This window comes from Neopsephotus bourkii, unplaced genomic scaffold (genome assembly GCF_033783945.1).
Source record: "Neopsephotus bourkii isolate Nb327-2 ecotype Australia unplaced genomic scaffold, CSIRO-AGI_Nbou_v1 NB_1104, whole genome shotgun sequence".
Taxonomy (NCBI): domain Eukaryota; kingdom Metazoa; phylum Chordata; class Aves; order Psittaciformes; family Psittacidae; genus Neopsephotus; species Neopsephotus bourkii.
In genome coordinates, this window is record NW_026901591.1 from 1 (window position 1) to 25,812 (window position 25,812).

General features: G+C 57.4%; 1 protein-coding gene across 1 annotated transcript; it reads right to left on the reverse strand.

The window, feature by feature from the left end:
- Nucleotides 1-2,211: 2,211 nt before the first annotated feature.
- PNPLA6 (patatin like phospholipase domain containing 6) lies at nt 2,212-25,182 on the reverse strand (the record flags this gene model as incomplete). Its single annotated transcript, XM_061362251.1, has 35 exons — nt 25,135-25,182; nt 25,002-25,058; nt 23,581-23,665; nt 22,300-22,391; nt 22,113-22,210; nt 21,888-22,028; nt 19,953-20,112; nt 18,980-19,060; nt 18,317-18,445; nt 18,152-18,232; nt 17,987-18,065; nt 17,806-17,889; nt 16,406-16,512; nt 15,426-15,617; nt 14,657-14,734; nt 14,235-14,440; nt 14,007-14,138; nt 13,782-13,905; nt 13,588-13,701; nt 13,291-13,366; nt 13,041-13,181; nt 11,796-11,859; nt 11,548-11,716; nt 11,295-11,477; nt 11,100-11,218; nt 10,869-11,025; nt 9,826-9,942; nt 9,660-9,729; nt 8,382-8,498; nt 8,028-8,144; nt 5,130-5,278; nt 4,301-4,453; nt 3,241-3,357; nt 2,893-2,965; nt 2,212-2,333 (listed from the first exon to the last, which is right to left on the reverse strand). Coding segments are annotated over exons 1-35 (4,023 nt in total), but the record flags the coding sequence as incomplete, so codon positions are not given.
- Between the last annotated feature and the right edge of the window lie 630 nt (nt 25,183-25,812).

Consider the following 25,812-nt stretch of genomic DNA (forward strand, 5'->3'; position numbering starts at 1 on the left):
TATCCCCATCAGATCCCAATCCAAGCCCATTGGATGACGTGAGCTGAGCCCCACTGGATCCCAATCCAATCCCCACCGCATCCCCATCCCGATCCCCATCAGATCCCAATCCAAGCCCATTGGATGACGTGAGCTGAGCCCCACTGGATCCCAATCCAATCCCCACCACATCCCCATCCCGATCCCCATCAGATCCCAATCCAAGCCCATTGGATGATGTGAGCTTAGCCCCACTGGATCCCAATCCAATCCCCATCGCATCCCAATCCAATCCCCACCGCATCCCCACCCCGATCCCCATCAGATCCCAATCCAAGCCCATTGGATGATGTGAGCTTAGCCCCACTGGATCCCAATCCAATCCCCACCGCATCCCCATCCCGATCCCCATCAGATCCCAATCCAAGCCCATTGGATGACGTGAGCTGAGCCCCACTGGATCCCAATCCAATCCCCACCGCATCCCCATCCCGATCCCCATCAGATCCCAATCCAAGCCCATTGGATGACGTGAGCTGAGCCCCACTGGATCCCAATCCAATCCCCACCACCCCATCCCGATCCCCATCAGATCCCAATCCAAGCCCATTGGATGATGTGAGCTGAGCCCCACGCATCCCAATCCAATCCCCACCGCATCCCCATCCCGATCCCCATCAGATCCCAATCCAAGCCCATTGGATGACGTGAGCTGACCCCACTGGATCCCAATCCAATCCCCACCGCATCCCCATCCCGATCCCCATCAGATCCCAATCCAAGCCCATTGGATGACGTGAGCTGAGCCCCACTGGATCCCAATCCAATCCCCACCGCATCCCCATCCCATTCCCCATCGGATCCCAATCCAAGCCCATTGGATGACGTGAGCTGAGCCCCACTGGATCCCAATCCAATCCCCATCGCATCCCCATCCAATCCCCACCGCATCCCCATCCCGATCCCCATTAGATCCCAATCCCCAGCCCCAGGTTGAGCCCCAACGGTTTCCTTTCCATGAAAAACCTCAAGAATCGGTTAAAAACGCAACTTTCCCACCGCTTTTGGTGTTAAATAACAACGGGGAGTAAAAAACCAAGGGATCAGGACCATGGAGAGGGCCTTGGCCCAGTGCAACAGTGCTGGAGAGGGGGGAAAGGGGGTCCCGGAGCCCCCCCCCTGCTTTGGGATGAACTGGGATGAGTGGGGAAGTGCTGGGAAGGGGCAATGGGAACAGGGGGGCCCCTGTGGGGGGGGGGGGTAGTGATGGTTCCGGGGCTCTTGGGGTCACATCTGGGGTGCGGAGGGGTCCTGGGGCTGGATCGAGCGGTGCCGAAGGGAATTCTCCTCCTCCTGCTGGGAATAGAGGACATGGGAGGGGGGCATGGGATGGGGATGGGGACATGGGATGGGGATGGGGACATGGGATGGGGATGGGGACATGGGATGGGGACATGGGATGGGGATGGGGACATGGGATGGGGATGGGGACATGGGATGGGGACATGGGATGGGGATGGGGACATGGGATGGGGACATGGGATGGGGATGGGGACATGGGAAGGGGACATGGGGACATGGGATGAGGATGCGATGGGGCCATGGGATGGGGACATGGAATGGGATGGGGACATGGAATGGGATAGGATGGGGACATGGAATGGGGATATGGGATGGGATGGGGACATGGAATGGGGACACGGGATGGGGATGGAGACATGGGATGGGGACATGGTATGGGGACATGGGATGGGGACAATGGGACATGGGATGGGACATGGAATGGGATGGGGACACTTAATGGGATGGGGACATGGGATGGGGACATGGGATGGGGACATGGGATGGGGATGGGGACATGGGATGGGGACAGGGGATGGGGACACGGGATGGGGACACGGGATGGGGATGAGGACACGGGATGAGGACACGGGATGAGGACATGGGATGGGGACACGGGATGGGGATGGGGACAAGGGATGGGGATGAGGACACAGGATGAGGACAGGGATGGGGATGAGGACAGGGATGGGGATGAGGACACGGGATGCAGATGAGGACACGGGATGGGGATGGGGACAGGGATGGGGATGGGGACACGGGATGGGGATGAGGACAGGGATGGGGACAGGGATGGGGATGAGGACACGGGATGGGGACCCTGCAGCCCCTGTGGGTCCATGGGGACCATGCACAGGCTCAGGGCACCCTTAGGACCCCCCCCGCACTCACAGCCCCCGCGGTGCCGGTGCCGGTGCCGGTGCCGGCCCCTTCCGAGGGGGCGGCCGCATCCTGCTCCTCCCGGGGGGGGTCCAGGTCCTCGTCCTCGTCATCTGTGACGTCATCGGATTCCTCTGGGGGGGCACAGGAGAGGGTTGGGATCGGGATTGGATTGGGATTGGGATTGGGACTGGGATCAGTATTGGGATTGGGATCAGGATCAGGATTGGGATCAGGATCGGGATTGGGATAGGGATAGGCATTGGGATCAGGATTAGGATCAAGATCAGGATCGGGATTGGGATCAGGATAGGGATTGGGATCAGTATTGAGATAGGCACTGGGATCAGGACTGGGATCTGGATCAGGATTGGGGTTGGGACTGGGATCAAAATCAGGATTGGGATCAGGATCAGCACTGGGATCAGGATCGGACTGGGATCAGGACTGGGATCAGGATCGGGATCAGGATTAGGATTGGAATCAGGACTGGGATACGGATTGGTCTCAGAATTGGTATTGGGATCGGGATGAGGATTGGAGTTGGGATCAGGATTGGGATGAGGATTAGGATTGGGATCAGTATGAGGATACGGACTGGGATCGGGATAAGGACTGGAACTGGGATTAAGATTGGGATCAGAATCGGGACTGGGATCAGGATGAGGACGGGGAGCCCCATTCCCAGCTCACCCTCGGCGCAGGGCTGCGCGGGCTCGATGCGGGACACCATCTCCGCCAGGTCAATGAAGTGAGTCTTGAGCACCTATAGGGGGACAAAGGGACCCCAAAACCCCCCCTATGTGTGAGGATGGAGGAGGGAGGGACATGGGACAGGGGGAGAAGGTGGCAGGAGGAGGACACAAGGACAATGGGGAGGGTGATGGGGATGGAGCACAAGGGGACCGGGATGCTGAGGGCACCTGAGATGGACCAAGGGGAGAGGAAGATGCTGGGGAGGGACCAGGAGAAGGGAAACCCCTTAAAGCCGAAGCGCCAGGTCCAGGGTGCCCCCCGGAGCTGGTGCCCCCCCATGCTCACGTCCACGCGCTCGATGTCGCAGAAGTCGGCCCATCGCCGGTCCTTCACCATCTTCTCAATGATGTCGTCCTGGCTCCAGTGGTCGAAGACCATCTTGCCATGGTGGTACCCGACTTCCTGCATGGGGGGGGCACAGCAGCTGGAGAACCCCAAAGGGCAGACCAGGCACCCAAGTGATGGGCAAGGACTCCCAACTGATGGGCAAGGACACCCAACTGATGGCCAAAGACACCCAACTGATGGGCAAGGACACCCAACTGATGGTCCAGGCACCCAACTGAAGGCCAAGGACACCCAACTGATGGGCAAGGACACCCAACTGATGGTCCAGGCACCCAAATGATGGTCAAAGAACCCAAATGATGGTCCAGGCACACAACTGAGGGCCAAGGACACCCAATTGATGGGCAAGGACACTCAACTGATGGCCAAGGACACTCAGCTGGTGGTCAAAGACACCCAACTGATTGACCAGGGCACCCAACTGATGGCCAAGGACACTCAAATGATGGCCCAGACACCCAACTGATGGTCCAGGCACCCAAATGATGGTCAAAGAACCCAAATGATGGCCAAGGACACCCAATTGATGGCCAAGGACACTCAGCTGGTGGTCAAAGACACCCAAGTGATGGCCAAAGACACCCAACTGATGGCCCAGACACCCAACTGATGGCCAAGGACACCCAACTGATGGCCCAGACACCCAAATGATGGCCAAGGACACCCAACTGATGGTCCAGGCACCCAAATGATGGCCAAGGACACCCAACTGATGGTCCAGGCACACAATTCATTGCCCAGGGCACCCAGCTGATGTCCCAGGGCACCCAAATGTTGGTCCAGGACACTCAAATCATGGTCCAGGGCACCCAAATGTTGGTCCAGGACACTCAAATCATGGTCCAGGACACCCAAATGACTGCCCAGGGCACCAAACTGATGGCTCAGGGCACACAACTGATGGGTGAAGAACCCCAACCCATGGCTTGGAGCACCCCATTGATGCCCTGAAGCTGGTCCAGGCCATCCCAGTGACCTTCTCCCCATCCCAACTCACATAGATCTCATCAAACTTGCCGAAGTCCATGGTCTTGAAGCTGTCGATGGGGGGCCGGATGTACTGGCAATAGGAGCTGGACTTCACCACCTCGAGCTGGCGCACGCAGGACACATAGGCCAGGCGGGACTGGATCTCGGCCATGTCGGGCACCTACAAGGGTGAGGAGTTCAGCATCATCTCACCAGCATCACCTGGGCCTCACCTTGACCCTTCCATTCAACCTCACCTTGACCCTTCCACCCATCCTCACCTTGACCCTTCCATTCAACATCACCTTGACCCTTCCACCCATCCTCACCTTGACCCTTCCACCCAACCTCACCTTGACCCTTCCATTCAACATCACCTTGACCCTTGAACCCAACCTCACCTTGACCCTTCCACCCATCCTCACCTTGACCCTTCCACCCATCCTCACCTTGACCCTTCCATTCAACATCACCTTGACCCTTCCACCCATCCTCACCTTGACCCTTCCACCCATGCTCACCTTGACCCTTCCACCCATCCTCACCTTGACCCTTCCATTCAACATCACCTTGACCCTTCCACCCATCCTCACCTTGACCCTTCCACCCATCCTCACCTTGTCCCTTCCACCCATCCTCACCTTGTCCCTTCCACCCATGCTCACCTTGACCCTTCCACCCATGCTCACCTTGACCCTTCCACCCATCCTCACCTTGACCCTTCCACCCATCCTCACCTTGACCCTTCCACCCATCCTCACCTTGACCCTTCCACCCATCCTCACCTTGACCCTTCCACCCATCCTCACCTTGACCCTTCCACCCATCCTCACCTTGACCCTTCCACCCATCCTCACCTTGACCTTCTCAGCCCAGGGGTTGAGTCGCTTCCATAGGAGCCACCACCCTGACAAGGTTTCCCCATAGTTGCACAGGTCCGTCTCGTCCTGGCTGCCCACGTCGATGGCCACCACGGTCTTGGCCCCCATGCTGCGGGCGATGTCGGCTGTGGGTAGAAGGGAAGAAGCTGGGTCAATGGCCTCATGGTCCAGCCCTGCCCTGAGCCCGTGGTGAGAGCTGGTGCCATGAACGGAGCAGGGATGGTCCATGAGGCCAGAGCCATGCTGAGGCTCGTGGTGGGACAAGCAGTGTCCCATTGGGTGCCAGTGTTGGTGGTAGGAGCCCATGGGTAGGACGCGCTGATGGGGCAAAGAGATGGCACAGGCAAGTGGTAGTGTCTGTGGTGGGATGTGAAGGAGCATGGAGGTACCCCAGGAGGACATCAGGAGCTGGTGGCAGGTGGATGGAGATGGCTTGAACATGGAGGAGGTTGGAGATGCTGAAGGAGGAGGCCTGGTGCTGAGGACATCAAGAGATGATGATGGGACGTGAAGGAAGGTGGTTTCCATCACCATGGAGATGCTCCAGGAGGACACCAGGAGATGATGGGAGGTGGATGGAGGTGGTTTAAACATGGAAGAGGTTGAAGATGCTCCAAGAGGATGCTCAGGTCATCAAGAGATGATGATTCAAGATGGAAGGAGGTCAACTGGATACAAAGGGAGATGAAGGTGCTGAGGCCATCAAGAGATGATGATGCCCAATGGAAGGAGATTGATTGGATACAAAGGGAGATGAAGGTGCTGAGGCCATCAAGAGATGATGATGCCCAATGGAAGGAGACTGATTGGATACAAAGGGGGATGAAGGTGCTGAGGCCATCAAGAGATGATGATGCCGGATGGAAGGAGGTTGATTGGATACAAAGGGAGATGAAGGTGCTGAGGCCATCAAGAGATGATGATGCTGGATGGAAGGAGACTGATTGGATACAAAGGGAGATGAAGGTGCTGAGGCCATCAAGAGATGATGATGCCCGGATGGAAGGAGATTGATTGGATACAAAGGGAGATGAAGGTGCTGAGGCCATCAAGAGATGATGATCCCGGATGGAAGGAGACTGATTGGATACAAAGGGAGATGAAGGTGCTGAGGCCATCAAGAGATGATGATGCCCGATGGAAGGAGATTGATTGGATACAAAGGGAGATGAAGGTGCTGAGGCCATCAAGAGATGATGATGCCCGATGGAAGGAGATTGATTGGATACAAAGGGAGATGAAGGTGCTGAGGCCATCAAGAGATGATGATGCCCGATGGAAGGAGACTGATTGGATACAAAGGGAGATGAAGGTGCTGAGGCCATCAAGAGATGATGATGCTGGATGGAAGGAGACTGATTGGATACAAAGGGAGATGAAGGTGCTGAGGCCATCAAGAGATGATGATGCCCGGATGGAAGGAGATTGATTGGATACAAAGGGAGATGAAGGTGCTGAGGCCATCAAGAGATGATGATGCCCGGATGGAAGGAGACTGATTGGATACAAAGGGAGATGAAGGTGCTGAGGCCATCAAGAGATGATGATGCCCGATGGAAGGAGATTGATTGGATACAAAGGGAGATGAAGGTGCTGAGGCCATCAAGAGATGATGATGCCTGATGGAAGGAGATTGGATACAAAGGGAGATGAAGGTGCTGAGGCCATCAAGAGATGATGATGCCCGATGGAAGGAGACTGATTGGATACAAAGGGGGATGAAGGTGCTGAGGCCATCAAGAGATGATGATGCCCGATGGAAGGAGATTGATTGGATACAAAGGGAGATGAAGGTGCTGAGGCCATCAAGAGATGATGATGCCCGATGGAAGGAGATTGATTGGATACAAAGGGAGATGAAGGTGCTGAGGCCATCAGGAGATGATGATGCCCGATGGAAGGAGATTGATTGGATACAAAGGGAGATGAAGGTGCTGAGGCCATCAAGAGATGATGATGCCCGATGGAAGGAGACTGATTGGATACAAAGGGGGATGAAGGTGCTGAGGCCATCAAGAGATGATGATGCCAATGGAGGAAGGTGGCTTTGACCAAAGACACCAAAACATGGTGCAGGATGGAGGAAGGTCACTTGCATGTGAAGGAGGATGACAACATCCTGGGAGGGCACCCAGTGCCAAGGACACCAAGAGCTGGTAGAAAACACATGGAGGTGTCTTGGAGGTGGAGGAGGATGGAGAAGCTCAAAAAGGAGCTGAGGCCATCAAGAGAGGACAATGAGAGATGGACAAAGGTGGCTTTGGAGCATGAAGATACCCCAGGAGGACACCCAATGCTGAGAGCACTGAAGCTGGTGCAGGATGGAGGGAGGTGGCCTGCAGGAGAACAGAGATGCCCTCAGAGAGCACCCAATGCCAAGAAGAGGATGATGCAGGAGGTTGGCATCGAAGGAGCATGAGGATGCTCTGGAAGTGCTGAGGATACCAAGGATGCTGCAAGATGAAGGCCTGCATCTTGTGCGTGAGGAAGCATGAAGATGAGAAGCCACCAGATAGGGAGGACACCAAGAGATGATGCAAGATGAAAGGTGGTGGGACACTGGCATAGGGTGCTCTGAGAAGCTGTGGATGCCCCATCCCTGGCAGTGCTCAAGGTCAGGTTGGACACAGGGGCTTGGAGCAAGCTGCTCCAGTGCAAGGTGGATCCCATTCCATGATTCCCTATGGAGAACCCCAAGAGATGCTGCCAGATGAAGGCACATGAAGACGTCAACAACAAAACCACCAAGAAGATGCAAAACCAAGCCAGACGTCCCAACTCCAACCATCGAGAACCCACCTCATGGTGGCCACGTAGCCCTCACCCGACCACTCACCACCAGGGTGACGGTGACGGTGTGGAGCTGCTACTTGCCTGGCAGGTTGTTGATGTAACCACCATCCATCAGTAAGTTGCCATCCTTGGGGTCACAGAGTGGTGGCAGGTACCCAGAAAGGGTCATGCTGGCTCGCACGTAGCGCCAGAGCGAGCCTACGCCAGCAGGAACAAACCCAATGAGCACAACCCCCCTGGAGATCCCTCCTTGGGGCTGCCCCTCGCCCCTGCCCGGGGATGTCTACACCCCATGGGGGCACCCATGGGTGGTAGAGGAACCCCCATTGCGCGTCCTTGACCTTGCCTGTTGGGAAAGCTCAACTTGGGATGGGACGTGGGTTTGGGAGGTGGGTTCTTGGAGGGGTTGGTGGTCCCGGTGAGGGAGATGCTGACCTGGGACATTGTTAACATAGCAGCCATCCACGAGCCAGTGGCTGTCCTTGGGGTCGCAGAGAGGAGGCAGGTAGGGGGTATAAGAGGTACTGGCTCGGACGTAGCGCCAAAGGCTGCCTGCCGGAGGGAGAGGACATGGTCATGGCCATGGAGGCCCCAGCAGTAGGTGACCAAGGAGGTTTGGAGCCCCAGAACCAAGCCAGCCAGGATGAGGGAAGGGCGGAGATGCTGGTTAGGGGTGGTGAGCAGGGATTAGTTGGCATTAGAAGCCTGAGGAACAGGCAGAGCAAGAGCAAGGCTGCTTTGGGAAGCCACCACGGGAAGCCTTGTGGATGGCTCAATGTCCCAGGGGAGCTCCAACACCAGGCAAGGAAGAGGGGCAGCCACCAGCGTGTCCCACCACCACCGCGATGTCCCCACCACCACCGCGATGTCCCCACCACCACCACATCATCCCCATCACCACCACATCATCCCCATCACCACCATATCATCCCCATCACCACCACACCATCCCCATCACCACCACCACATCATCCCCATCACCACCACATCATCCCCATCACCACCACATCATCCCCATCACCACCACCACACCATCTCCATCGCCACCACATCATCCCCATCACCACCACACCATCCCCATCACCACATCATCCCCATCACCACCACACCATCCCCATCACCACCACACCATCCCCATCACCACATCATCCCCATCCCATCATCCCCACCATCACACTGACTCCACCACCACCACCACATTGACCCCACCATCACCACATCACGCCCATCACCACGACATCATCCCCATCCCATCATCCCCACCACCACACTGACTCCACCACCACCACATCACGCCCGTGCTGCCCCTGCTGTGAGCGTGGGTTATGGGGTTAGTGGTGAGCAGCTATGTTAAGAGGAGACACACACATGCTCGAGGGGTCAGGGTGAAGCTTCACCCCCCACTTCTGCTCCCAACCCCACCAGTTACAGGCAGACCCCCACTGGGAGCTGGGCCTGGTGGGGGTGACCAGGTTGGGCTTGATGATGCTTAAAGGTCTTCTCCAACCTGATTGACTCTATGGGGAAGCCATCACTGCCTGGGCTCACCATGAGCCCTCCAAGCCCCTTCCTGGCTGGACCAGGATGCATCTTCTCCTTGGGACATGGCAGACCTCCCCCATGGAGCAGCGACACGTTTTGGGGTGCTGGTGAGGAAGGCCCCCACAAAGGAGGCTGTGGTAGCACCAGAGAACTTCTCCATAGAGTCCTTACCATCTGTGTGCACCCGCATGGTGGAGGCCGTGATGTCGGTTGTGACGTTGAAGTAAGGCAGCCACAGGTCCTGTGGGGACAAGATGGGGTGGGTGAGACCGAGGGGACACTGTGGGGTGGGTGAGGAGCTGCTCAGGACCCTCACCACGGGGAGGGGGTGACCCACCTCGATCTGCTTGTCCTGGAAAACCTTGTTGATGCTGTCGTTGAAGGCTGAGCCCGAAAACATGGAGGTGATGGGGTAGGTGAGGTCCAGGATGGTCGCAAACGTTGAGTTCATGCACTGGAGGAGGAGGGAGGAGAGAAGGGAGAGAGAAGGAGGAGGAAAGAAGGAAGAAGAGAGAAGAAAGGAGAAGGTGGAGACAGGAACAAGGAGGAGGAAGGAGGAGGAGAAGAGAAGGAAAAAGAGGAGGAGAAATAAGGAGAAAGAAGGAGAAGGAAGAAGAAAGAGGAGAAAAGGATGAGGAGGAGGAGAGAAGGAAGAAGAGAGAAGAAAGAAGAAGGAGGAGAGAGAAACAAGGAGGAGAAAGGAGGAGAGAAAGGAGAAGGAAAAAGGAGGAGAAAGAAAGAGAAAGAAGGAGAAGAAAAGAAAGAGGAGAAAAGAAGGAGGAGGAGAACAGAAGGAAGAAGAGAGAAGAAAGGAGAAGGTGGAGACAGAAACAAGGAGGAGAAAGGAGGAGAGAAGAAGGAGGAGAAGAGAAGGAAAAAGAGAAGGAGAAAGAAAAAGAAAAGGAAGAGAAGAAGAAAGAAAGAGGAGGACAAAAAGAGGAGGAGAAAAGGAAGAAGAAAGGGGAGAAAGAACAAAGAAGGAGGGGAAAAAAAGAAAGAAGGACGAGGAGAGGAGGACGAGAGAAGGAAAAGGAGGAGAACAAGGGAAGAATGAGGAAGGGGGAAAGAAGGAGAGAAGGAGGAGAAGAAAAGCAGGAGGAGAAAAGGATGAGGAAGGAGAAAGAGAAGGAAAGGAGGAAGGAAAGAGGAAAGAAGGAGGAGGGAGAAAGAAGAGTAAGAGGAAAAGGAGGAGGAGGAAGAATAAGAAGACGAGGAAGAGCAAGGTAGAGGAGGAGGAAGAGATGGAGTTAGAATAAGGAGAGAAGGCAAAGGAGGAGGAAGAGGAAGAAAGAGACACAAGAGGAAGAGGAACGGGAGGAAGGAGACACTTCCCCTGCAGGAAGCTCCTTCTCTGTGGTGGGGCCATGCCCTGGCACCCACCTTGGCCCACTCCCGCGCCCGCTGCCTGGTGCTGTCGGCGCAGCGCTCCTCGGCGTAGAGCGCCCCGATGAAGGCACCGATGGAGGTGCCACCGACCATGTCAATGGGGATCCCCGACTCCTCCATCGCCTTGATCACCCCGATGTGGGCGCAGCCCCTGGGTGAAGAGGAGGAGGGATGAGATGGGGACCTCAGCACCCCACCGAGTCCCATCCTCGGTGTGGCACCCACCTTGCTCCGCCGCCACCCAGCACCAGGGCGATGGTGTTGCCGGTGAGGACCCGCGCCAGGCGGGAGAAGTCGCTGTGGATGTCGGCCTTCTTCTTATACAACTTCTCATAGGTCTCCTGCTGTGGATGCCATGGCCATTGGGTGCCACTGGGGGAGGTGGACCACCAAGGCCACCTCTGGGACACACACACGTACCAGTCTGGCCGGGTTCCGTCGCGTGAAGATGTGCTTGGGACACCTGATGTGGAGGTGACCCGAGCACCAACTGCGCATGTTGAGCCACTCAACGGTGCGGGAAGGGTCGGGACCACCCTCCCGGTGCAGGAGAACCAACTGCTTCAGTGCCCGCACTGCTGTGTTCTCCAGGGTCTGCTCCAGCTGTAGAAGCCATCAGCCACCCACCACAGGGCTGTCCCACCACCGCCTCCTCCTAACTCCTCAACCTCACCTTTCCCACCATTGGTTCTTGGTCACCCATCCCCACGATGAGGATGCAGTCAGCCTGACGGATGCACCGCACGGTCCAGGAGGTCAGCGTGGAGTCGGTCAGGTAGAGGACGATGCGGTGGCTGTCCTCCTGCTGTGCCAACCAACCCGAGAGGCGGTACTCCTGGATGCTGCCGAGATGGGGATGGGATTCAGCTGGTGGCATGGTGGTGGTGGGTCACTGCTGATGGTCCTCCCAATGGGAGTTACCTGTCCAGCGCCAAGTAACCGAGGTTGATGCGGAGGACGTCGCTGGTGAGGAGCAAAGTGGGACCTGGAAGAGGTGGGACATGGTCACCATCATGCTGTGGTCACTGTTGTGCCATAGGGCTGTGGGCACCAGGTCATGGATGGTACCATGCCACGGGGTTGTGGTCACCACCATGCTGCAGTCATCATCATGCCATGGGGCTGTGGTTGCGACCACGTCGTAGTCACCATTGCGCCATGGGGTTGTGGTCACAACCATGCTGCAGTCATCACTGTTGTGGTCGCAACCATGCTGTGGTCACCATCATGCTATGGGGCTGTGATCACCAGACCATGGTTGCTACCATGCCATGGGGTTGTGGTCACCAGCATGCTGTGGTCACCATTGTGCCATGAGGCTGTGGTCACCACTATGATGTGGTCATCATCATGCTTATGGGGTTGTGGTCATCAGGTCATGATAGCTACCATGCCATGGAGCTGTGGTCACAACCATGCTGTGGTCACCATCATGCCATGGGGTTGTGATCACCAGACCATGGTTGCTACCATGCCATAGGGTTGTGGTCACCAGCATACTGTGGTCACCGTCATGCCATGAGGCTGTGGTCACCACTATGATGTGGTCATCATCATGTCATAGGGTTGTGGGCACAACCATGCTGTGGTCACCATCATGCCATGGGGTTGTGGTCACCAGATCATGGTTGCTACCATGCCATAGGGTTGTGGTCACCAGCATGCTGTGGTCACCATCATGCCATGAGGCTGTGGTCACCACTATGATGTGGTCATCATCATGCCACAGGGTTGTGGTCACCACCATGCTGTGGTCACCATCGTGCCCACGGGGTTGTGGTCGTTAGGTCATGATAGCTACCATGCCATGGAGCTGTGGTCACAACCATCCTGTGGTCATCATCATGCCATAGGGCTGTCGTTGCAACCATGCTGTGGTCATCATCATGCTATGGGGCTGTGGTCATCAGGTCATGGATGGTATACCATGCCATGGGGTTGTGGTCACCACCAGGATGTGGTCACCATCATGCCCATGGGGTTGTGGTCATCAGCTCATGATAGCTACCACGACATGGGCCTGTGGTCACCACCACGCTGTGGTCACCATCATGCCATGGGGTTGTGGTCAACACTACACTGTGGTCACCATCATGCCATGGTCATCACTGTGCTACGCGACTGTGGTCACCCCCATGCTATGGTCACCACTGCACCGGCACTCACCAATGGCATCAAGAGCGTGCTTGAGCTCCAGCGAGAAGGCCACGGCAGGGACACTGTCACACACTGGCAGCACCGCCACCGTCGAGAGGTTGCTGGTGGGGTTGATGGGCTCCGAGCTGGAGGCCATGCCCAAGCCAGAGCCTGCACGGACAGGACCATAGCGAGGTGGACACCTTCCATGAGCTGCTCTGGTGATGGCCACCAGCCCTGGAGAAGCCACCTTGCTGTCCCCAGTCCCTTTAGGACCTACTTGCAAAGGGCGCACGGAGCTGCTGCAGGTTTCCCAAGATCTTCTGGCTCAGGAGGTGGATGAGGCGGGTGACGACCTGCAGGGACCAGGATGGGGATGGCATCAGCCCCATGGCATCATCAGACCTGGCAGGGCTTCCTAAGCTGGACCCCAAACTAGTGTCCCATGTGCCTTTTCGGGTGCCACCACCACCACCTCAGAGAGGGACACCCATTGAGGACCTCTACTGGCTGGAAGGGACATGGGGGCGTTCTCCTTCCATAGGTGAAGACCCCACGATGGAAGACCTGGGGGTACCTGGGGGTATCTGCGCTTGATGTTGTTCAAGGTGCCCTCAGGCAGCTTGGCCAGCTCCGAGTCCCTCACTGCATGGACCGTGGTGGCACGAGGCTGCCGGGTAAGGGCTTCCACCTGCAGTAGAAGACACGTGGCCATGATGCACCACCCACACATCCACGGTGTCCACCCCACGGCCCTGCCGTGGCTCTCACCACCCCGATGAGGTCTGCACGGCCATACTCCCCAACGAGCTCCTTCTTGCCGCTGCCCTTCTGGATGACGGAGCGGAGGCGCCCGTTGAGCACGATGTAGGTACAGTCTGACTTGTCACCCTGCCTGGGGGACACCGCCGGCGTGTGGAGCTCAGGACCTCAGCCCCATACCAACGTGGTGGGTGCTCCCCAAGGCCAGGTGGGCACCCATCCCTTGGTACCCACCTGTAGAGCGCCCGCCCGGCCTCCACTGCCATCCAATCGATGGCAAAGTCCATCTGACGCACGAAGGGGGACATACGGGCCACCACGATGTGGGCAACGGTCAGCACCACACTGGGCTGCTCCCGCATGATGCTATGGGTCAAGAGGGGTTGGGGGGACCCCAAAGAGATGCCACCTTGAGAATCCCCTTTGGAATCAACCCTTTGCCCCCAAAGCTCCTCCACTCACTCATAGAAGTCCATCTTGGACATCTTGAGGAAGGTGCAGTCGCGGTTGGCCTTGATGGTGTAGATGAGGGGCTCACCAGTGAGCACGCCCAGTTGTCCCACCATCTCTCCGGGTTGGGTCAAGAAGAGGAAGACGTGTTCTGCCTTGCCAATCATCTGCTGGTACACATGCAGGCAGCCACATATGACAAAGTAGAGGCTCGCGTCCTGCCAAGATGTCACCCCGTCACCATTGGAGGCCACCTGAGATCCTCAGCATCACTTGGGGCCTTTCTTCTGGTTCTCTTCACAAGGTGGTTTGCACCCTCCAGATGGCTCTGGGGATCGTTCCTGCCCCCTGTCACCCATAGGGAAGGAGCAGGACGAGGAGCACCCCATGGAGATGAAGGGTGATGGGAGCAGCTCTCCAAAACCCAAACCAACCTGCTCCCCTTCACAGGCAATGACCGCCCCGGCCTTGGCACGATAGAGCTCGACACGGTCATCGAGCAGAGAAGGGTCCTAGAAGGAAGAACAGCATCACATGAGGTGATGGGGTCCACCATGAGGAGATAGGGACCACCACGGAGACCACCGTGAGGAGACGGCAACCCACCACAAAGTGGTTGAGGACCACCACGAGGAGATGGGGACCACAACCAGGGGGCAATGGGGACAGCCACAAAGTGATGGAGGACCATCCCAAAGAGATGGGGAACCACCACAAAGTGATGGGGATCCACCATGAGGTGACTGGAGCCACCACAAAGTGATGAAGACCCACCACAAGACCACAAGAACCAATCATGAACCACTACAAAGCAAGAGGGGACCAACATGAAGTGATGAGGACCACCATGAAGCCATGGAGACCACCATGAAGCCAAGGGAGACCACCATGAAGCCATGGAGACCACCATGAAGCCATGGAGACCACCATGAAGCCATGGAGACCACCATGAAGCCAAGGGAGACCACCATGAAGCCATGGAGACCACCATGAAGCCATGGGGACCACCATGAAGCCATGGAGACCACCATGAAGCCATGGAGACCACCATGAAGCCAAGCGAGACCACCATGAAGCCATGGAGACCACCATGAAGCCATGGAGACCACCATGAAGCCATGGAGACCACCATGAAGCCATGGGGACCACCATGAAGCCATGGAGACCACCACAAAGCCCCAGAGGAGCTGTTCCTGCTCTCACCTCCAACTTCATGAGCTTGCCCAGCTCTTGCTTGGCAGTCTCCAAGATGGTGCTGCTCTGGCTGCCCTGGTATGGTCCAACGGGAGGGTTCATAGGGGTGGGCTCTTCCCTGCCATAGCTGTAGCGGTAGATACCAGATGGTTGCTCCTCCAGCGTCACCGTCTTGCGCTCCTTAGGCTCATGGGAGATGGACTATGGAGGAGATGGGACAGGTCCATCACCATCCAAGGTCACCCTGGTGGTGCTGGTGAAGGGTTTGGGTGGACACAATCATTAGGATTGGAAGGGACCTCTGGAGATTATCTGGGGAGCCAAGACAGGGGCCACCTCCAGCAGGATACACAGGAATGTGGCCATGGTGGGATTGGAATGTCTCCAGATCCCCTTGGACCCTGATCCTGACCAGGGATGGATCAGCTGCTCCCACAACATTGTATCTCCATCCCCAGCTCTGTATCTCCATCCCCAGCTCCGTATCTCCATCCCCAATTCCATACCTCCATCCCAGCTCTGTATGTCCATCCCCCGTTCCATTATCTCCATGCCTGGTTCCATATCTCCATCTCCAGTTCCATATCTGCATCCCCAACTCTATCTCCATCCCCAACTCTGTATCTCCATCCCCAATTCTGTATCTCCATCCCCAGCTCCGTATCTCCATGCCAGCTCCATATCTCCATCCCCAATTCCATATGTCCATGCCCAGCTCCATATCTCCATCCCAGCTCCGTATCTCTGTCCCCAACTCTATATCTCCATCCCCAGCTCCATATCTCCATCCCAGCTCCATATCTCCATGCCCAGCTCTGTATCTCCATCCCCAACCCCTTTTGTCCATGCCCAGTCCCATATCTCCCATCCCTTCATCCACATCATTGAGAAACAAGGTGAAGATGACCCTTGCAGTATCAGCTCCTGGGGAACATCACTGACTATGGCCTTCCAACTGGACTCTCCTCCATTATCCCAACCCTCTTTACCTGGGAGAAGGTGGGAAAGGCACTGGTCCTGTCCTCCTGCAGTGACACCGAGATGCGCCCGCGCTCGTAGGCCAGGTCGAAGTCAGAGCGAGGACCTTTCTGCATGCCTGCAATGGGTGAAGATGGGGTCACCAGGGTCCAAAACAAGGGTGTTGGATGGGGAATGCAGGATGGGGATGCACAAGGGTGGGAGATGTAGGATGGGGATGCACAAGGATGGGAGATGTAGGATGGGGATGCACAAGGATGGGAGATGTAGGATGGGGATACACAAGGATGGGAGATGTAGGATGGGGATACACAAGGATGGGAAATGCAGGATGGGGATGCACAAGGATGGGAGATGTAGGATGGGGATACACAAGGGTGGGAAATGCAGGATGGGGATGCACAAGGATGGGAGATGTAGGATGGGGGTGCACAAGGATGGGAGATGTAGGATGGGGGTGCACAAGGATGGGAGATGTAGGATGGGGATGCACAAGGGTGGGAGATGTAGGATGGGGATGCACAAGGGTGGGAGATGTAGGATGGGGATACACAAGGGTGGGAGATGTAGGATGGGGATGCACAAGGGTGGGAGATGTAGGATGGGGATGCACAAGGATGGGAGATGTAGGATGGGGATGCACAAGGGTGGGAGATGTAGGATGGGGATACACAAGGGTGGGAGATGTAGGATGGGGATGCACAAGGGTGGGAGATGTAGGATGGGGATGCACAAGGGTGGGAGATGTAGGATGGGGATGCACAAGGATGGGAGATGTAGGATGGGGATGCACAAGGATGGGAGATGTAGGATGGGGATGCACAAGGATGGGAGATGTAGGATGGGGATGCACAAGGGTGGGAGATGTAGGATGGGGATGCACAAGGATGGGAGATGTAGGATGGGGATGCACAAGGGTGGGAGATGCAGGATGGGGATACACAAGGGTGGGAGATGTAGGATGGGGATGCACAAGGATGGGAGATGTAGGATGGGGATGCACAAGGGTGGGAGATGTAGGATGGGGATACACAAGGATGGGAGATGTAGGATGGGGATGCACAAGGATGGGAGATGTAGGATGGGGATGCACAAGGGTGGGAGATGTAGGATGGGGATACACAAGGGTGGGAGATGTAGGATGGGGATGCACAAGGGTGGGAGATGTAGGATGGGGATGCACAAGGGTGGGAGATGTAGGATGGGGATGCACAAGGATGGGAGATGTAGGATGGGGATGCACAAGGATGGGAGATGTAGGATGGGGATGCACAAGGGTGGGAGATGCAGGAACACGGGGTAGGAGAATGCTCTGGGGTGGTGGCCACATGAGGTTGGAAGAGATCCACAACCCTGGTGGCCCTACATGACCTTAGGACCCCCCAATTCCTTCCCCCAGCCTCTGACCCACCAGCAATGTCCACGGGCATGGAGATGCAGCGGCTCATGGTCGGCCTGGGGGGCTCTGGGCCTCCAGCTTTCAATGGCTCAGCAGCTGGATGAGAAACCCCCCTAAGTACGAGCACCAGAGCCCCCCATCGTGGTGGTACCACCATGGGGAGACGTTCCAGGGCCCCATTGCCAGCTCCTACCTGGCTCCCGGCCCTCATCTGTGTGGCTAAGACCGCGCTTCCCATGGCGGATGGGACTGGTGCGGGCGGCGTGGCTGGGCTGTGGGAAGAGCTCTGGTGGTTGCACATCCTACAATGGGGAGCATGGGGAGAACTGGGGCTCCCATGGGTTGAGGAGGAACTCACGTGGCTGAAGAGCTCATTGGTCAAGCCAAGGTAGTTGTGCAAAGCCAAGAAGGTGACTCGCTGCAGGCGCACCATGATGATCTACAGCGGGTGGAAGAAGCCATCAGTGGTCTCCTGGCACCCCAAGGGGACAACCCCATGGAGGTCCCACCAAGCCAGACCCACCTGCACCATCCGCACCAAGCTCTCGGGGTAGTGCTCAAAGATGGCTGAGAAAGCTTCAACTGGCAACCGGAGGATGGTGGAGTTTGCTGCTGCCCGGGCGCTCACTGTCTTGTATGGACGTTGGTGGCCCTAGGTGACACATTGAGGTTCATCACAGCCATGCATGAGGGATGGTGGCAATTGGGGACTGGCAAAGCTCACTGGTGGCACCAGGCTTTTGGCTGGTTGGGCTTGGGGGTGGTCATGGTTGGGCTGGGAAGGTTTGGGGACACCTATGGTCACGTTGGAGGGACTTGGAGTCAACCACCATCAAGCTTAGGAGGCTTGGGGATGGTCACAACCAGGTTTAGGGGACTCGGGGACAACCATGATCAAGCTTAGAGGGCTTGGGGATGGCCCCAACCAAGCTTAGAGGGTTTGGGGATGGCCATGACCAGATTTAGGGGACTTGGGGACAACCATGATCAAGCTTTTAGAGGGCTTGGGGATGGCCCCAACCAAGCTTAGAGGGTTTGGGGATGGCCATGACCAGGTTTAGGGGACTTGGGGACAACCATGATCAAGCTTTTAGAGGGCTTGGGGATGGCCCCAACCAAGCTTAGAGGGTTTGGGGATGGCCATGACCAGGTTTAGGGGACTTGGGGACACAGCTGGCACTGGTACCGTGAGAACATCGACGATGCTGAGCAGGCTGTGCACGCTGTCCCCAGGGAACACCTCCTTCATCACTGTCTCCTTCCCATCCTGCACGGCACAAACTCCCTTTGCTCTTCCCATCTCCATGCCCTTGGTGTCCCCGTCCATCCATCATCCATCATCCATCAATCCATCCATCCGTTATCCATCCATCCATCATCCATCCATCCATTCATCATCCATCATCCATCCATCCATCCATCCATCATCCATCATCCATCATCCATCATCCATCCATCCGTTATCCATCCATCCATCATCCATCCATCCATCCATCATCCATCATCCATCCATCCATCCATCCATCATCCATCATCCATCATCCATCATCCATCATCCATCCATCCGTTATCCATCCATCCATCATCCATCCATCCATTCATCATCCATCATCCATCCATCATCCATCATCCATCCATCATCCATCATCCATCCATCATCCATCCATCATCCATCCATCATCCATCATCCATCCATCCATCATCCATCCATCCATCATCCATCCATCATCCATCATCCATCCATCCATCATCCATCCATCATCCATCATCCATCCATCCATCCATCATCCATCCATCCATCCATCATCCATCCATCCATCATCCATCCATCATCCATCCATCATCCATCCATCCATCATCCATCATCCATCCATCATCCATCCATCATCCATCCATCCATCATCCATCCATCATCCATCCATCATCCATCCATCCATCCATCATCCATCCATCATCCATCCATCCATCATCCATCCATCATCCATCCATCATCCATCCATCATCCATCCATCATCCATCCATCATCCATCATCCATCATCCATCCATCATCCATCCATCAATCATCCATCCACCCACCCACCCACCCACCACCTCTCTTTCCCCTGCCTGTCCCCATCCCTCCCTCCCAGTGCCACCTCCTCCCTGTCCCCATCCACACCGGTTCAGTGAGGATCAGCTCCAGTTTCCCATCCTGCAGCACGTAGATGCTGGAGTCAGCTTGTCCCGGCCGGAAGACGTATTCCCCTTGATGGCACTGCTGGAACACCATGTGCTTGCAGAGCTCCAGGAACAAGGGCTTCTCAAAGTGACCCAGCACCCTGTGGGGACAAGGGTGGGGACAAGAGGTGACACGGAGCCCACCAAGAGCTGCTCTGGTGCCCTGGAGCCACCACAGCGATGGGGATGCAGAAGGGAAGAGCATCCTTCGAGGAACTGGTCCAGCCTGGACCCATGCAAAGGGATTGGATCCTGAGCCCTGGATCCTGATCCTGACCACAGGGATGGATCCTGGTCCCCTTGGATCCTAATCCTGACCTCAGAGATGGATCAAGGATGGATCCTGGACCCTAATCCTGACCCATAGCAATGGATCCTGACCCTCAGAGATGGATCCTGAAACCACCTAGAATCTGCACCTGATCCTCAAGGCTGGATCCTGACCCCAAAGGCTGGACCCTGGTCCTCTTGGATCCTGCTCCTGACCCCAGAGATGGATCCTGATCCTGATCCACAGGGATGGATACTGACTCCTGGACCCTAATCCTGACCCATAGCAATGGATCCTGACCCTCAGGGATGGATCCTGAAACCACCTAGAATCTGCACCTGATCCTTAAGGCTGGATCCTGACCCCAAAGGCTGGACCCTGGTCCTTTTGGATCCTGCTCCTGACCGCAGGGATGGATCCTGATCCTGATCCACAGGGATGGATACTGACTCCTGGACCCTAATCCTGACCCATAGCAATGGGTCCTGACCCCAGGGCTGGATCCTGACACTAAGGGCTGGATCCTGGTCCCCCCTGGATCCTGCTCCTGACCCCAGGGATGGATCCTGCTCCTGATCCACACGGATGGATACTGACTCCTGGACCCTAATCCTGACCCATAGCAATGGGTCCTGACTCCAGGCCTGGATCCTGACCCCAAGGGCTGGATCCTGGCCCCCCTGGACCCTGCTCCTGACCGCAGGGATGGATCCAGATCCGCAGGGATGGATCCTGCAGCCCCTTAGATCCTGCTCCTCTGGATCCTGTTCCTGACCCCATGGCTGGATCCTGTTCCTGACCCCATGGCTGGATCCTGTTCCTGACCCCATGGCTGGATCCTGCTCCCCTGGATCCTGTTCCTGACCCCATGGCTGGATCCTGTTCCTGACCCCATGGCTGGATCCTGTTCCTGACCCCATGGCTGGATCCTGCTCCCCTGGATCCTGCTCCTGACCCCATGGCTGGATCCTGTTCCTGACCCCATGGCTGGATCCTGCTCCCCTGGATCCTGCTCCTGACCCCATGGCTGGATCCTGCTCCTGACCCCATGGCTGGATCCTGCTCCCCCTGGATCCTGTTCCTGACCCCATGGCTGGATCCTGCTCCCCTGGATCCTGTTCCTGACCCCATGGCTGGATCCTGTTCCTGACCCCATGGCTGGATCCTGCTCCCCTGGATCCCGTTCCTGACCCCATGGATGGATCCTGCTCCCCTGGATCCTGTTCCTGACCCCATGGATGGATCCTGCTCCCCTGGATCCTGTTCCTGACCCCATGGCTGGATCCTGTTCCTGACCCCATGGCTGGATCCTGCTCCTGACCCCATGGCTGGATCCTGTTCCTGACCCCATGGCTGGATCCTGCTCCTGACCCCATGGCTGGATCCTGCTCCCCCTGGATCCTGTTCCTGACCCCATGGCTGGATCCTGTTCCTGACCCCATGGCTGGATCCTGCTCCCCTGGATCCTGCTCCTGACCCCATGGCTGGATCCTGCTCCCCTGGATCCTGTTCCTGACCCCATGCCTGGCTCCTCCTCCCCCTGGATCCCGTTCCTGACCCCATGCCTGGCTCCTCCTCCCCATCTCCCCTTCTCCTGCTCCTCACCGCACGTTCTTGAGCATGAAGAGCACCTCGGAGGGCAGATGGGAGCTGCCGGTGTCGAACTCGCCCAGGTCGGCCTCCAGCAGCACCGGTGACGGCTCCTTCATCTGCAGCTTGGGCAGCTCCTTCTGCATGTGCAGGAACCTGGGGGGACACGGAGGTGACACCGGCTCAGTGCCTGCTGTCCCCTTGGGTGTCCCCATCCCATGGCACCGGTGGGCTCCTCACTTCCTGGCCAGGTTGAACATCCTCAGCTTCCTCTTCATGCGCGGGCGCGAGGCGCTGGAGATGGTGGTGTCCATCAGGGACGACGTGGATTGGGACACCTGGGGTTGGGGACAGGGAGGTGGGGCTTAATGGGGACACTGGGAAGCCACCAGCACCCCCCCCTCCTTTGTGGTCACCTCAGGGTCACCTTGCGCATGATCTTGCGGCCATAGAAGAGCATCTTGTCCCGCTTGCGGAAGCGGTAGCGGGGGGACTCCTGCTCCACGGCTCCTGGGGACACTGATGGGGACAGGGCAATGGGGATGGTGTCACCTCCCCGTCCCCAGGAAAACCATAATGGGGACAGGGCAATGGGGATGGGGTCACCTCCCTGTCCCCAGGGCAACCATGGTGGGGACAGGGCAATGGGGATGGTGTCACCTCCCTGTCCCCAGGGCCACCATGATGGGGACAGGTCAATGGGGATGCTTTCACCTCCCTGTCCCCAGGGCCACCATGATGGGGACAGGTCAATGGGGATGCTTTCACCTCCCTGTCCCCAAGGCCACCATGGTGGGGACAGGGCAATGGGGATGGTGTCACCTCCCTGTCCCCAAGGCCACCATGGTGGGGACAGGGCAATGGGGATGGTGTCACCTCCCTGTGCCCAAGGCCACCATGGTGGGGACAGGGCAATGGGGATGGTGTCACCTCCCTGTCCCCAAGGCCACCATGGTGGGGACAGGGCAATGGGGATGGTGTCACCTCCCTGTCCCCAAGGACACCATGATGGGGACAGGGCAATGGGGATGGTGTCACCTCCCTGTCCCCAAGGCCACCATGGTGGGGATGGTGTCACCTCCCTGTCCCCAAGGCCACCATGGTGGAGACAGGGCAATGGGGATGGTGTCACCTCCCTGTCCCCAAGGCCACCATGGTGGGGACAGGGCAATGGGGATGGTGTCACCTCCCTGTCCCCAGGGCCACCATGATGGGGACAGGGCAATGGGGATGGTGTCACCTCCCTGTCCCCAGGGCCACCATGGTGGGGACAGGGCAATGGGGATGGTGTCACCTCCCTGTCCCCAGGGCCACCATGATGGAGACAGGGCAATGGGGATGGTGTCACCTCCCTGTCCCCAGGGCCACCATGGTGGGGACAGGGCAATGGGGATGGTGTCACCTCCCTGTCCCCAAGGCCACCATGGTGGGGACAGGGCAATGGGGATGGTGTCACCTCCCTGTCCCCAAGGCCACCATGGTGGGGACAGGGCAATGGGGATGGTGTCACCTCCCTGTCCCCAAGGCCACCATGGTGGGGAGAGGTCAATGGGGATGGTGTCACCTCCCTGTCCCCAAGGACACCATGATGGGGACAGGGCAATGGGGATGGTGTCACCTCCCTGCCCCCAATGCCACCATGGTGGGGACAGGGCAATGGGGATGGTGTCACCTCCCTGTCCCCAGGGCCACCATGGGGGACACTCACTCTTGAGGCGCAGGCGGCGCAGCAGGACCATGGTGCCCACGGTGATGGCAGTGAAGAAGCTCAAGCCCAGGAAGGCTCCCAGCACCTGCAGAGGGACAGGGGGGTCCCAAGTGTCCCCAAGGGCATGGGGACAAGTGGGGGGGGTGATTGGTGGCACTGCCACTGCGGTGACCCGGAGCCATTGGGGGTAGAACATTGTCCTTTGGGGACTCAAGGGGTGCTCAGCAGCATTGGAGAAGAGGACACCGTCCCTTAGGGGACATGGGGACACATTTGGGTCCCTCAAGTGATGCTCAGCAGCATTAGGGATAGGGATACTGTCCCTTAGGGAACATGGGGACACATCTGGGGTGCTCAGCAGCATTAGGGATGGGGACCCTGTCCCTTATGGGACATGGGGACACATTTGGGGTGCTCAGCAGCATTAGGGCCCTGCCACCACCCCTTGAGGACACACTGGTGCCCCTTTAAGGGGTGTCCAACAGCACTGGGGATGGGGACACTGTCCCTTAGGGGACATGGGGACACATTTGGGGTGCTCAGCAGCACTGGGGATGGGGACCCTGTCCCTTAGTGGACATGGGGACACATTTGGGGTGCTCAGCAGCATCAGGGATGGGGACACTGTCCCTTAGTGGACATGGGGACACATTTGGGGTGCTCAGCAGCATCAGGGATGGGGACACTGTCCCTTAGGGGACATGGGGACACATATGGGGTGCTCAGCAGCATTAGGGATGGGGACCCTGTCCCTTAGGGGACATGGGGACACATTTGGGTCCCTCAAGGGGTGCTCAGCAGCATTAGGGATGGGGACACTGCCCTCTATGGGACATGGGGACACACTTGGGGTGCTCAGCAGCATTAGGGATGGGGACACTGCCCTCTATGGGACATGGGGACACATTTGGGGTGCTCAGCAGCATTAGGGATGGGGACACTGCCCTCTATGGGACATGGGGACACATTTGGGGTGCTCAGCAGCATTAGGGATGGGGACCCTGTCCCTTAGGGGACATGGGGACACATTTGGGGTGCTCAGCAGCATTAGGGATGGGGACCCTGCCCCTTAGGGGACATGGGGACACATTTGGGGTGCTCAGCAGCATTAGGGATGGGGACCCTGTCTCCTAGGGGACATGGGGACACATTTGGGGCCCTCAAGTGATGCTCAGCAGCATTAGGAATGGGGACACTGCCCCTTAGGGGACATGGGGACACATCTGGGGTGCTCAGCAGCATTAGGGATGGGGACCCTTTCCCTTAGGGGTCATGGGGACACATTTGGGGTGCTCAGCAGCATTAGGGATGGGGACCCTGCCCCTTAGGGGACATGGGGACACACTTGGGGTGCTCATCAGCATTAGGGCCCTGCCACCACCCCTTGTGGACACACTGGTGCCCCCCCAGTGGCTCCTCACCGTGAAGAGCTGCTCCTCACTGAAGAGCAGGGACACCGCAGCCATCGCAGACTCGTCCTGTGGGGACACCCCGGTGACACCCCATGGCGGCGGCTGTCACCCCCCCTGCACCCATGCTGGGGACAGCTCCTACCTCCACCTCCTCCTGCGGCTCCGACTCGCTCTGCCCCATGGCCCCAGCCTGCGGAAAGAGCACAAAGGCAGCGGGGTTGGGGACAGCCAAGGGACACCTCCATGGGGGTGGCTTTGTGAGGGGTGCAATAGGGACCCCCCAAGGGGTCGGGAGGGGACTTCAGTGTCCTCTCCATGGTGGGGACAGGAAGAGGGGGCAGGAACACTGGGGTTGTGACAGCTCTGGTGGAGGTCAGCAAATGGTGTCAGCCATGGTGGTGTCACCCTGTCCCTGTCACCTATTGCAGGGGCACTCTGTCACTGTCACCATCATGGGGTCACCCTGTCCCTGTCACCCATCACAGTGTCACCCTGTCACTGCCACCATCATGGTGTCACCCTGTCCCTGTCACCCATTCTGGTGTCACCCATCACAGTGTTACCCATCACAGTGTCACCCTGTCACTGTCACCTATCACAGTGTCACCCTGTCCCTGTCACCCATTCTGGTGTCACCCATCACGGTGTTACCCATCACGGTGTCACCCTGTCACTGTCACCATCATGGTGTCACCCTGTCCCTATCACCCATTCTGATGTCACCCATTGTGGTGTCACCCTGTCCCTGCCACCCATTGTGGTGTTACCCTATCATTGTCACCATCACGGTGTCACCCTGTCCCTGTCACCCATGGTGGCA